This window comes from Salvelinus alpinus, chromosome 28, assembly GCF_045679555.1.
Source record: "Salvelinus alpinus chromosome 28, SLU_Salpinus.1, whole genome shotgun sequence".
In the NCBI taxonomy this organism is placed as follows: domain Eukaryota; kingdom Metazoa; phylum Chordata; class Actinopteri; order Salmoniformes; family Salmonidae; genus Salvelinus; species Salvelinus alpinus.
This window is the reverse complement of record NC_092113.1, coordinates 41,976,236-41,990,123: the sequence shown is the minus strand read 5'-3', so window position 1 is coordinate 41,990,123 and position 13,888 is coordinate 41,976,236. Positions and strand designations below refer to the sequence as shown.

The 13,888-nt window shown below is 44.3% G+C and overlaps 1 protein-coding gene across 1 annotated transcript in view; it reads left to right on the top strand.

Moving 5' to 3' along the window:
* Positions 1-3,336, top strand: part of LOC139557901 (XK-related protein 7-like) — a 181,991-nt gene extending 178,655 nt beyond the window's left edge. The window contains exon 4 of the mRNA XM_071373226.1: positions 74-3,336. Coding sequence (XP_071229327.1) covers positions 74-859 — 786 coding nt within the window. The 3' untranslated portion in view covers positions 860-3,336. The remainder of the gene's footprint in view (positions 1-73) is intronic.
* The last annotated feature ends 10,552 nt before the right edge of the window (positions 3,337-13,888 follow it).

The following is a 13,888-nucleotide window of genomic DNA, read 5'->3' as shown; positions in this document are numbered from 1 at the left end:
CTTTTTACAACTGTTGAGCTGTTGTTTTTTTGTTGTTTAAAAAATAATAATAATTGACATCTCTGCGTTGCAGCTCTACTTCGGGATCTTCGTCGTGAGTCACTGGTGCATCATGACGTTCTGGACCATCCAGGGGGAGACAGACTTCTGCATGTCCAAGTGGGAGGAGATCATCTATAACATGGTAGTGGGCATCATCTATATCTTCTGCTGGTTCAACGTCAAGGAGGGCCGTGCCCGTTTCAGGATGTGGCTCTATTACTCAGTGACTCTGGTAGAGAACGTGTCCCTCACTGCGGCGTGGTACCTTTACCGCGGGCCGAACACCTCGGACTTTTACGCTCTCATCGTGGTGTGTGTTGTGGTTTGTAGCTACGCTCTGGGGACCTTCTTCATGTTGGTGTATTATTGCCTCCTGCACCCTGACGGGCCGGTGTCCGGGGCTCAGTGGGGGGGATGTGTGGAGGAAGGGGGGTTGATGGTGGAGTCCTGTGTGACACCAGCCGAGGCATCACCCCTCCCCCCTCCAGAGGTGGTCACCAGCCCCCCTAGGACTCTAACTAGGACTGCAGGTGCGGACCGGGGCGAGGTGGTACAAAGTGATCTAGCTGTGTTCCAGGTTAGATCCACCACCACTACCTCTCCAGGCCTGGTCCTTCGGACCCTCAGGACCGAGGGGCCAGTGATCCGGATAGACCTGCCCAGAAAGAGGTACCCTGCCTGGGACGCTCACTTCATTGACAGGCGGCTGCGGAAGACCATCCTTGTCCTGGAGAACACCTCCCCGGTCACGCCAAGGATCCAGTACCGCAGTCTGAGCAAACCCAAGGAGGTCATGGAGTATGAGACTACTGTGTAATGTAACGTAATCTAGCTACACTACCTCCACCAGGTCAGCAGGGGGCTCCACCAGCCAGGTGAAGAAAAGAGAATGAACCATGGTGCTCAGCTCTTATCCTCCTGTGGAAGTAAATTAAAGGGTGCTTGGAGACAACAGTGTATACTATAAGTGTACCCTACTCCCTCTGTGGGAAGGGGAGACGAGGGGAGACGAGGGGAGACGAGGGGAGACGAGGGGAGACGAGGGGAGAAGGTTGAGGAGGCGGTGATATTGGAGGACTGTGTACAGGTGGAAGACAGGTGTCAGAGATTTACAGGTCAGGTGACGTGGGCGTGTCAGTAAATGTACCTGTTTATGACCAGTGCATGTGTGGAGCGTTTCTGCTCAGCTGTTGCCGGGTAACACATTCTGTGTGTACTATAGGAGCCAATCGGCTGTAGCCCAGATCGAGGGTGAGAGGTGAAAGGTCATCTAAGGTCACACCAGGCCGTGACCTTATGGAGAACTGCAGAAGGAGACACTGAAATAAGACAGGACATGGGTCATGAGTCTCTCAACACTGAAACAAGACAGGACATGGGTCATGAGTCTCTCAACACTGAAACAGTGAACACAGTCATGTCAATGATGACGATAGGTGACTGTTGTGGTGCTCATGATGGGGATGATGATGATGATGGTGATGGTGATGATGAAAGATTGTGCAGCCTTGTGCCAGATATATTTGTGCTAACTCCTATGTTCATTTTCTTGACAGTGACCGTAGGAGTCGACAAGACATGATGTTGTTGACAGTGATGCTCATGTAGAAATAACTGGGAAGTCGTAATTCACCATTCAGCTGTTATGAGGAAGAACTCAAAGCTGATTTGGTAGAAAATGTTGTTGTCATAGTAACATAAAAACAGTGATAGTGGTGTGTTGATGACCTGCTTCTGTGATTGGAGGTTCAGTTTAAATTCAAATTCAATCATTCATTACCCTTACTCATTTATTATTATTTATTTTCCTGTTGATTTTTAGATTTTTTATATTGTTTACTCGCTGTGGCCTTTGATAATGTTTCTTATCAAGGTGTAATCATATACAGTGGCTTGCGAAAGTATTCACGCCCCCCCCCCCTTTGGCATTTATCCTATTTTGTTGCCTTACACCCTGGAAATAAAATAGATTTTTGGTGGGTTTGTATCATTTGATTTACACAACACGCCTACCACTTTGAAGATGCTAAATATTTTTTCTTGTGTAACAACCAAGAAATAAGACAAAAAAACAGAATTCCTTGAATGTGCATAACTATTCACCACCCCCCCCCCAAAGTCAATACTTTGTAGAGCCACCTTTTGCAGCAATTACAGCTGCAAGTCTCTTGGGGTATGTCTCTATAAGCTTGGCACGTCTAGCCACTGGGATTTTTGCACATTCTTAAAGGCAAAACTGCTCCAGCTCCTTCAAGTTGGATGGGTCCTGCTGGTGTACAGCAATCTTTAAGTCATACCACAGATTCTCAATTGGATTGAGGTCTGGGCTTTGACTAGGCCATTCCAAGACATTTAAATGTTTCCCCTTATACCACTCGAGTGTTGCTTTAGCAGTATGCTTAGGGTCATTGTCCTGCTGGAAGGTGAACCTCCGTCCCAGTCTCAAATCTCTGGAAGACTGAAACTGGTTTCCCTGAAGAATTTCCCTGTATTTAGCGCCGTCCATCATTCCTTCAATTCTGACCAGTTTCCCAGTCCCTGTCGATGAAAAACATCTCCACAGCATGATGCTGCCACCACCATGCTTCACTGTGGGGATGGTGTTCTCGGGGTGATGGGAGGTGTTGGGTTTGTGCCAGGCATAGCGTTTTCCTTGATGGCCAAAAAGCAACATTTTTGTCTCATTTGACCAGAGTACCTTCTTCCATCTGTTTGGGGAGTCTCCCACATGCCTTTTGGCGAACACAAAACGTGTTTGCTTATTTTTTTAATTTAAGCAATGGCTTTTTTCTGGTCACTCTTCCGTAAAGCCCAGCTCTGTGGAGTGTACGGCTTAAAGTGGTCCTATGGACAGATACTCCACTCTCCGCTGTGGAGCTTTGCAGCTCCTTCAGGGTTATCTTTCGTCTCTTTGTTGCCTCTCTGATGAATGTCCTCCTTGCCTTGTCCGTGAGTTTTTTAATAATGGATTTAATGGTGCTCCGTGGGATGTTCAATATTTCTGATATTTATTTAATAACCCAACCCTGATCTGTACTTCTCCACAACTTTGTCCCTGACCTGTTTGGAGAGCTCCTTGGTCTTCATGGTGCCGCTTGCTTGGTGGTGCCCCTTGCTCAGTGGTGTTACAGACTCTGGGGCCTTTCAGAACAGCTGTATATATACTGAGATCATGTGACAGATCATGTGACACTTAGATTGCACACAGGTGGACTTTATTTAACTAAGTATGTGATTTCTGAAGGTAATTGGTTGCACCAGATCTTATTTAGGGGCTTAAATGCGAAGGGGGTGAATACACCACTTTTCCGTTTTTTATTTTTGAGAATTCTTTGAAACAAGTATTTTTTTTTTTTCACTTCACCAATTTGGACTACTTTCTGTATGTCCATTACATGAAATCCAAATAAAAATCTATTTAAATTACAGGTTGTAAAGCAACAAAATAGGAAAAACGCCAAGGGGGATGAATACTTTCGCAAGGCACTGTATACATGTATATATTGGAGATACTAGATTCTGCCTGTCTGTCTGTCTGCCTGTATGCCTGCCTGTCTGTCTGCCTGTTTGCCTGTCTGTTTGCCTGTCTGTCTGCCTGTCTGTTTGCCTGTCTGTCTGCCTGTCTGTTTGCCTGTCTGTCTGCCTGTTTTTCTGTCTGTCTGTCTGACTGTCTCTGTCTGTCTGTCTGTCTGTCTGACTGTCTGTCTGTCTGTCTGTCTGTCTGTCTGTCTGTCTGTCTGTCTGTCTGTCTGTCTGTCTGTCTGTCTGTCTGTCTGTCTGTCTGTCTGTCTGTCTGTCTGTCTGTCTGTCTGTCTGTCTGTCTGTCTGTCTGTCTGCCTGCCTGCCTGTCTGCCTGTAATATGTATGTTTGATCTGTGGTTTGGTAATGCTGCTTCTATTATCACTAACGAGCAGATAAAATGTATAGTAAAAGAAGAAAAAAAAAGCTGTGATACAAAATGTAGTTGGGAAAATACTGTAGTAAAATGGCTGACCAAGCAGCCTTAAAAACAACACACAACTGATGTGGAGAGGGTTTTTTTTCGTTCAATAATAACCAATGTCTCTTTGGTCAATACAGTGGTATGACTTGTTCACTGCATAACAAGTCATGTCTTATGATATTCCCCCATTCTATATGTTTACATGTCCTCAGTGACTGCGGTGATTCTAACACTGATCATCGTTACTCTAATGGAGAAAGTGATCATTGCACTTATAAAAAAAGGTTCTGGAGAAATCCGCAATCTGATTGGCTTTCAGCACGTGGAGACGGAGCCATCAGAGAATGGGAGTGTCCCCCTATGTTCCGTTGGAATTGTCTGAATTCTTTAGGTGTAATCCACAAAACCCAAATGTCCCCAATCCAGAGGGAGAAATCTACAAAAGACTCCCGAATCAAATGACTCTCTCCTTCTATTGTTTATTAGGTGTCTGATGGTTGGGTGGGATTCAAATCAAATGACTCTCTCCTTCTATTGTTTATTAGGTGTCTGATGGTTGGGTGGGATTCAAATCAAATGACTCTCTCCTTCTATTGTTTATTAGGTGTCTGATGGTTGGGTGGGATTCAAATCAAATGACTCTCTCCTTCTATTGTTTATTAGGTGTCTGATGGTTGGGTGGGATTCAAATCAAATGACTCTCTCCTTCTATTGTTTATTAGGTGTCTGATGGTTGGGTGGGATTCAAATCAAATGACTCTCTCCTTCGATTGTTTATTAGGTGTCTGATGGTTGGGTGGGATTCAAATCAAATGACTCTCTCCTTCTATTGTTTATTAGGTGTCTGATGGTTGGGTGGGATTCAAATCAAATGACTCTCTCCTTCTATTGTTTATTAGGTGTCTGATGGTTGGGTGGGATTCAAATCAAATGACTCTCTCCTTCTATTGTTTATTAGGTGTCTGATGGTTGGGTGGGATTCAAATCAAATGACTCTCTCCTTCTATTGTTTATTAGGTGTCTGATGGTTGGGTGGGATTCAAATCAAATGACTCTCTCCTTCTATTGTTTATTAGGTGTCTGATGGTTGGGTGGGATTCAAATCAAATGACTCTCTCCTTCTATTGTTTATTAGGTGTCTGATGGTTGGGTGGGATTCATCCATTTAGGAAGTTGGAACTGCTGCTGGTTCACCTTGTTTCTCTTTTTATCTGGGTTCGTCTCTTTCTTCTTTCTCTCCCCCGCTCTCTCGTCTCTCCTCTCTCTCCTCTCTCTCCTTCAACCTCTCTCAGGGAGAAAAACACAGAAACAGAGGCTGCATCCCAAATGCCGACACACACACACAGCCCCACGTGGGACTCTCTTTCTCTGTGGTGTCTCTAGGGGTCCTGGGAGGACTGTGATATTTCAGATTCTGACGAGGAGTTGAGAGAGAGACCAGTCCTATCTACAGGTTATAGAAGAGAGAGAGACCAGTCCTATCTACAGGTTATAGAAGAGAGAGAGACCAGTCCTATCTACAGGTTATAGAAGAGAGAGAGACCAGTCCTATCTACAGGTTATAGAAGAGAGAGAGAGAGACCAGTCCTATCTACAGGTTATAGAAGAGAGAGAGAGAGACCAGTCCTATCTACAGGTTATAGAAAAGAGAGAGAGAGAGAGAGAGAGACCAGTCCTATCTACAGGTTATAGAAGAGAGAGAGAGAGACCAGTCCTATCTACAGGTTATAGAAAAAAGAGAGAGAGAGAGAGAGAGAGAGAGAGAGAGAGAGAGAGACCAGTCCTATCTACAGGTTATAGAAGAGAGAGAGACAGAGATAGATATAGAGACCAGTCCTATCTACAGGTTATGGAAGAGAGAGAGAGAGAGAGACCAGTCCTATCTACAGGTTATAGAAAAGAGAGAGAGAGAGAGACCAGTCCTATCTACAGGTTATAGAAGAGAGAGAGAGAGAGAGACCAGTACTAACTACAGGTTATAGAAGAGAGAGAGAGAGAGACCAGTCCTATCTACAGGTTATAGAAAAGAGAGAGAGAGAGACCAGTCCTAACTACAGGTTATAGAAGAGAGAGAGAGAGACCAGTCCTATCTACAGGTTATAGAAGAGAGAGAGAGAGAGAGACCAGTCCTATCTACAGGTTATAGAAGAGAGAGAGAGACCAGTCCTATCTACAGGTTATAGAAGAGAGAGAGAGAGACCAGTCCTAACTACAGGTTGTAGAAGAGAGAGAGAGAGAGAGAGAGACCAGTCCTATCTACAGGTTATAGAAAAAGTGTTCTTCTAGTATTTCTTCAGTAGGTTTCCTCAAGGAGAAAGCCTCCACTTCTATGTCTGAGATAATAAAACACTATACACACTAGTAATGTCTGCAAAAAAAACACTACAGTAAAAACTACAGTATACTACAATCCGCAAAAACACTACAGTAATGTCTGCAAAACCACTGCAGTAAATACCTCAGTGTCACGCCCTGACCTTAGAGATCCTTTTAATGTCTCTATTTTGGTTGGTCAGGGCGTGAGTTTGGGTGGGCATTCTATGTCTGGTGTTCTATGTTGTCTATTTCTTTGTGTTTGGCCATGTGTGGTTCTCAATCAGAGGCAGCTGTCTATCGTTGTCTCTGATTGAGAACCATATTTAGGTAGGCTGGTTTCCCACCTTGAGTTGTGGGTGATTATTTTCTGTTTAGTGTTTTTCGTCACCTTTCAGAACTGTTCGTTTGTCGTGTTGTTTTGTTAGAGTGTTCATATTTATTAAAATAACGTATTATGAATACTTACCACGCTGCACCTTGGTCCTCTTCTCCTTCTCCTGACGACAATCGTTACAGAATCACCCACCAACAAAGGACCAAGCAGCGTGTGAACATGGACTCCTGGACATGGGAGGACATTTTGGACGGCAAAGGAACATGGGCAAAGCCGGGAGAGTATCGCCGTCCGAAAAAGGAGCTGGAGGCAGCAAAAGCGGAGCGGCGACGCTACGAGGAATTGGCGCGAGGTAACGGGCACGAGAGGCAGCCCCAGAACAAACTCCCCGTGCTTACCGTGGCGAGAGAGTGACTGGGCAGGCACCGTGTTATGCGGGGAAGCGCACAGTGTCCCCAGTGCGCACGCATAGCCCGGTGCGTTACATCGCAGCTCCTCGAATCGGCCGGGCTAGAGTGGGCATCGAGCTAGGAGGGATGATGCCGGCTCAGCGCATCTGGTCTCCAGTGCGTCTCCTCGGCCCGGGGTATACTGCACCAGCCCTACACACGGTGTTCCCGGTTCACCAGCACAGCCCAGTGCAGCCTGTTCCAACTCCCCGCACTTGCCGGGCTACAGGGGGTATCCAGCCAGGAGGAGTGGTGCTACGTCTGCGCTCAAGACCGCCAGTACGCCTCCACGGTCCAGTGTATCCGGTGCCTCGGCCAAGGACAAGCCTCCTGCATGTCTCCCCAGCCTGGTGGGTCCTGTGCCTTCTCCCAGAGCCAGGCCTCCTGTGTGTCTCTCCATTCCAGTGATGATCCATGGCAAGAAGCCTCCAGTGATGATCCATGGCACGAAGCCTCCAGTGATGATCCATGGCACGAAGCCTCCAGTGATGATCCATGGCAAGAAGCCTCCAGTGATGATCCATGGCACGAAGCCTCCAGTGATGATCCATGGCACGAAGCCTCCAGTGATGATCCATGGCACGAAGCCTCCAGTGATGATCCATGGCCGGAGCAGCCAGAGTCTCCCTCCTGTCCGGAGCAGCCAGAGTCGCCCTCCTGTCCGGAGCAGCCAGAGTCGCCCTCCTGTCCGGGGCCCGCTGCGAGGGTCCCCGGTCCGGGGTCGGCGGTAAGGGTCCCCGCTCCAGAGGCGCCACCTAAGTGGGCCAAGACTAAGGTGAAGCGGGGTCCACGTCCCGCACCAGAGCCGCCACCGCGGTGAAATGCCCACCCAGACCCTCCCCTATAGGTTCAGGTTTTGCGGCCGGAGTCCGCACCTTTGGGGGGGGGGGGTACTGTCACGCCCTGACCGTAGAGATCCTTTTTATGTCTCTATTTTGGTTGGTCAGGGCGTGAGTTTGGGTGGGCATTCTATGTCTGGTGTTCTATGTTGTCTATTTCTTTGTTTTTGGCCGTGTGTGGTTCTCAATCAGAGGCAGCTGTCTATCGTTGTCTCTGATTGAGAACCATATTTAGGTAGCCTGTTTTCCCACTTTGAGTTGTGGGTGATTATTTTCTGTTTAGTGTTTTTCGTCACCTTTCAGAACTGTTCGTTTGTCGTGTTGTTGTTTTGTTAGAGTGTTCATATTTATTAAAATAACGTATTATGAATACTTACCACGATGCACCTTGGTCCTCTTCTCCTTCTCCCGATGACAATCGTTACACTCAGTGTACTACAATTAGCAAAAATACTACATTAATTACTAAAGTATACTATAGTTAACTGTAAACACTACAGTATACTACAGTATTTATACTATAGTTAACTGTAAACATTACAGTATTTATACTATAGTTAACTGTAAATACTACTGTAAATAATACAATAAATACTACGGTATTCAGTGTTGTTTTGCTGATTTTAATCTATAAAAACACTACATCGAATACTACAGTATTTATATACCATAGTATACTATAGTATATTTTCATGCGGGTGCCCTCATGTATCCGCTATGGTCTATGTTCACGGTCACCCACCAATCGTCATGCCCTGCGTCTCCAGAGAAGTAGTAACATTGTAGTGGAGCGGAAGAGAAACTGCAAGACGAAGACTCAGATCTGACGAGGAAGAACTCTCTGTCTGTCTATAACTAGCTGACTGCAGAGATGCGTTGGGAGAGAGCGATGACACGCTCAAGGTCAAATGCTACCAATTAGAAAACAGCAGAAATAGCCTCCACCTCCACCTCACACAGACAGTTTCAGCACAAAGAGATCATCACAAGCAGCCAAAACATCTAACATACAATATATCATTCTACTTCCTCACAGAGCTCCCTGGCTTACATAAACCTCCATCAGTGTTCAAGGGAGAGAGAGAGACAGAGAGAGAGAGAGAGAGAGAGAGAGAGAGACAGAGAGATGGGGGAAAATGGCAGAATACCTGACCAATGACTGACCCTAAACAGAGAGTACACAGTGGCAGAATACCTGACCAATGACTGACCCTAAACAGAGAGTACACAGTGGCAGAATACCTGACCAATGACTGACCCTAAACAGAGAGTACATAGTGGCAGAATACCTGACCAATGACTGACCCTAAACAGAGAGTACACAGGGGCAGAATACCTGACCACTGTGACTGACCCTAAACAGAGAGTACACAGTGGCAGAATACCTGACCACTGTGACTGACCCTAAACAGAGAGTACACAGTGGCAGAATACCTGACCAATGACTGACCCTAAACAGAGAGTACACAGTGGCAGAATACCTGACCAATGGCTGACCCTAAACAGAGAGTACACAGTGGCAGAATACCTGACCAATGACTGACCCTAAACAGAGAGTACACAGTGGCAGAATACCTGACCACTGTGACTGACCCAAAGTAAAGGAAATCTTTGACTATCTACAATTTTACTACAGTGTGTAATCACAGCAGCAAGATGTGTGACCTGTTGCCACAAGAAATGGGCTACCAGTGAAGAAGACACACCATTGTCAATACAACCCATATTATGTTTATTTATTATTATTTTCCCTTTTGTACTTTAACTATTTACACATCGTTACAACACTGTATATAGACATAATATGACATTTGAAATGTCTTTATTCCTCTGAAACTTTTGTGAGCTAAATGTTTACTGTTCAGTTTTATTGTTTATTTCACTTTCGTTTATTATTTATTTCACTTGCTTTGGCAACGTAAACAATAAAGCCCCTTAAATTGAATTTAATTGAGAGAGCGACAGAGAGAGAAAGAGACAGAGAAAGAAAGAGAGAGATAGAGACATAGAGCAACAGAGAGGCAGAGAGAGAGGGAGAGAAAGAGCGAGAGAGATAGACAGAGAGAGAGAGATACAGGGAGAGAGAGAGAGGGAGAGAGAGAGGGAGAGAAAGTGCCCTATATAGTGCACTACTTTAGGCCGGAGCCCTATTCCCTATTATAGTGCACTACTTTAGACCTGAGCCCTATTCCCTATATAGTGCACTGCTTTAGACCGGAGCCCTACTCCCTAATAGTGCACTACTATAGACCAGAGCCCTATTCCCTATATAGTGCACTACTTTAGACCAGAGCCCTATGGCACCCTATTCCCTATATAGTGCACTGCTTTTTACAAGAACCCAATGAAAAGTGGTGGACTATATAGGGAATAAGGTGCCATTTTGGATTTAAGATCAAGAAACAGATACTTCTACAGCAAACTGGTGTGGCATGTTCCTGTGTGCCTCAGTTGGTAGATAGAGCAACGCCAGGGTTGTGGGTTTGATTCCCACAGGGGGACCAGTATGGATAAAGGGTCGAAAGGTATGGAATGTATACACTCACTAATAGTGTAACGTTCTAGATAAGAGCGTCTTGCTAAATGACTTATATGGAAAATGGAAAAACGAATCCCCATCTCACGCTGCAATCCCTGTCTCTCACTGCCCTCTAGGGTTGAGAACTGTAAAACTGCAGCTACGGTCTTACTGGTCCAGCTAGCGGGAATTATAGGCTATGAAATCCATGCTCGGAAAAGCACACAGAAAAGTGTTGCGCAACGGACTAATATAGACTCTGTTCTGTTCCGTTTGAGAAGGAGAGCGGGAGAGGCGAAGATGAGGAAAACCGGAAGTCAATTTAGATTTTTTTTTTAAACATGTTTCTTGCCCATGAAATATTTATCAGAGGTATTGACTTCACAGTAAGCTTTTTTTGAGTAATTTACATTGTTGTGCCGAAACATGAATCAGCAGCCGCGGCACAATCAGTCGGAAATGGACAGCTCATGGTGCTGAAAGTAGACAAATTCGAGTCGGCATAATTCATTTCAATCGTCTTCATTTTAATTAAACTTTACTAACAACAGGATGTGTTTGTGATGGAGCCTATTTCTTCCCATTTAAGAAATCAGGTAGGCCTACCTGTTTGACAAATTAAATTAGGCTGCTATATCCATAGATTTGTCAGTCAATTCCTCCACCCACCGTGAACGCTTTAAATAGTCTACCTGCGTGTTCGAATCTCATCACAGACAACTTCTGCATTTTAGCTAATTAGCAACTTTGCAACTACTTAGCATGTCAGCTAACCCTTCCCCTAACCCTAAACTTAACCATTTAACCGTATCCCTAACCCTAACCCTTAGCCTAGCTAATGTTAGCCAGCTAACTAACATTAGCCACAACGACCTGGATTTCGTAACATATCATATGTTTTTCAAATTCGTTACATATTGTACATTTAGCAAATTCGTTACATATTGTACATTTAGCAAATTCTTACATATTGTACGACTTGTAATTCATAACATATCATAGGTAATGGGATGATGGACATCCACAAACTAATACATACCAGACAAAACGCAACATATCATACAAAATGGTTTGTCTTGGATTTATGTAAATAATAATAGATTAGATTAGATTATAAATAAAATAGTCACATGTACAGTGAAAATCTTAAACTCTGAGCTCCAACAAGCAAGTCAAAGAGAAACAAAACCAACACATTTAATAGTAGAGAATATAAATAAATAGAAATGAAATATATACATATTAACACTGTAACAATGGTAAATATATACATATTAACACTGTAACAATGGTAACTACAGTGGGGCAAAAAAGTATTTAGTCAGCCACCAATTGTGCAAGTTCTCCCACTTAGAAAGATGAGAGAGGCCTGTAATTTTCATCATAGGTACACTTCAACTATGACAGACAAAATGAGAAATAAAAATCCAGAAAATCACATTGTAGGATTTTTAATGAATTTATTTGCAAATTATGGTGGAAAATAAGCAAGCTCCTCTTCACTCTCATCACTGCCTGGTAAAGGCCCTAAAAATTGTCAAAGAGCCCAGCCACCCCAGTCATAGACTGTTCTCTCTACTACCGCATGGACACACACACACACACACACACACACACACACACACACACACACACACACACACACACACACACACACACACACACACACACACACACACACACACACACACACACACACACACACACACACACACACACACACACACACACACACACACACACACAAACACAGACTATTCTGTCTCCCTTTGTGTGAGCGATCAGTTCCATCACATGCACACACACACACACACAGACTATTCTGTCTCCCTTTGTGTGAGCTGTCAGTTCCATCACACGCACACACACACACACACACACACACACACACACAAATTATGGAATGAAGTTGGCTAAATGAGAAGGAATAGGCTACAATGAGGCTGTTGGGCTGTTGTTTCATATGAATGTAGACATTGGACGGGGAGAGCAGAAACATGTTGCTTTACTGTAGCTAGCTAGCTGGCTAAATTACCTGGCTACTCTTAGCTAGGTAACAACTTAATGCAGTCATGACAGGCACTACCAGATGATATGATGGATAACCTATTGCAGCAACAAGTTTGTCTAACTAGCGTGAGTCGGCTTGGCATTCTCTCTCTTTGCTAAACACACACTGGTCCCTGCTCCTCTCAAGTTTGGAACCAACAGGACCCTGAACAGCTTCTAGCCCCAAGCTATAAGAGTGAATAGCTAGTTAAATAGTTAACCAAATAACTACCCGGACCATCTGCATTGACCCTTTTTGCACTCTCAACTCTTTTAACTCGTCACATACGCTGCTGTTACTGTTTATTATCTATCCTGATGCCTAGTCACTTTACCCCTAGCTACAGTATACTGCTGTTACTGTCTATTATCTATCCTGATGCCTGGTCACTTTACCCCTAGCTACAGTATACTGCTGTTACTGTCTATTATCTATCCTGATGCCTAGTCACTTTACCCCTACCTACAGTATACTGCTGTTACTGTTTATTATCTATCCTGATGCCTGGTCACTTTACCCCTACCTACAGTATACTGCTGTTACTGTCTATTATCTATCCTTTACCCCTACCTACAGTATACTGCTGTTACTGTCTATTATCTATCCTTTACCCCTACCTACAGTATACTGCTGTTACTGTCTATTATCTATCCTTTACCCCTACCTACAGTATACTGCTGTTACTGTCTATTATCTATCCTTTACCCCTACCTACAGTATACTGCTGTTACTGTCTATTATCTATCCTTTACCCCTACCTACAGTATACTGCTGTTACTGTCTATTATCTATCCTTTACCCCTACCTACAGTATACTGCTGTTACTGTCTATTATCTATCCTTTACCCCTACCTACAGTATACTGCTGTTACTGTCTATTATCTATCCTTTACCCCTACCTACAGTATACTGCTGTTACTGTCTATTATCTATCCTTTACCCCTACCTACAGTATACTGCTGTTACTGTCTATTATCTATCCTTTACCCCTACCTACAGTATACTGCTGTTACTGTTTATTATCTATCCTGATGCCTGGTCACTTTACCCCTAACTACAGTATACTAGTATATACTGTATATAGTACTACCTATATGTACAGTACGTCCGGTCACTGTGGGGACGACGTCGTTAATGCTCGTAATAATGAAGCCGGTGACTGATGTGATAAACTCCTCAATGTTATCGGATGAATGACAAAACGTATTCCAGTCTGTCTCATTTTTCGATTAATGAATTGAGTACAATCAATTGATTACAGCATTACCCCTAAAATGTAGGAGGCGGGTGGCAGCGAGAGGAGGTAGGGAACTGGTCTGTCTGCCCAATATAAAGGATCAAAATGGAGGAGGAAGGGAACTGGTCTGTCTGCCCAATATAAAGGATCAAAATGGAG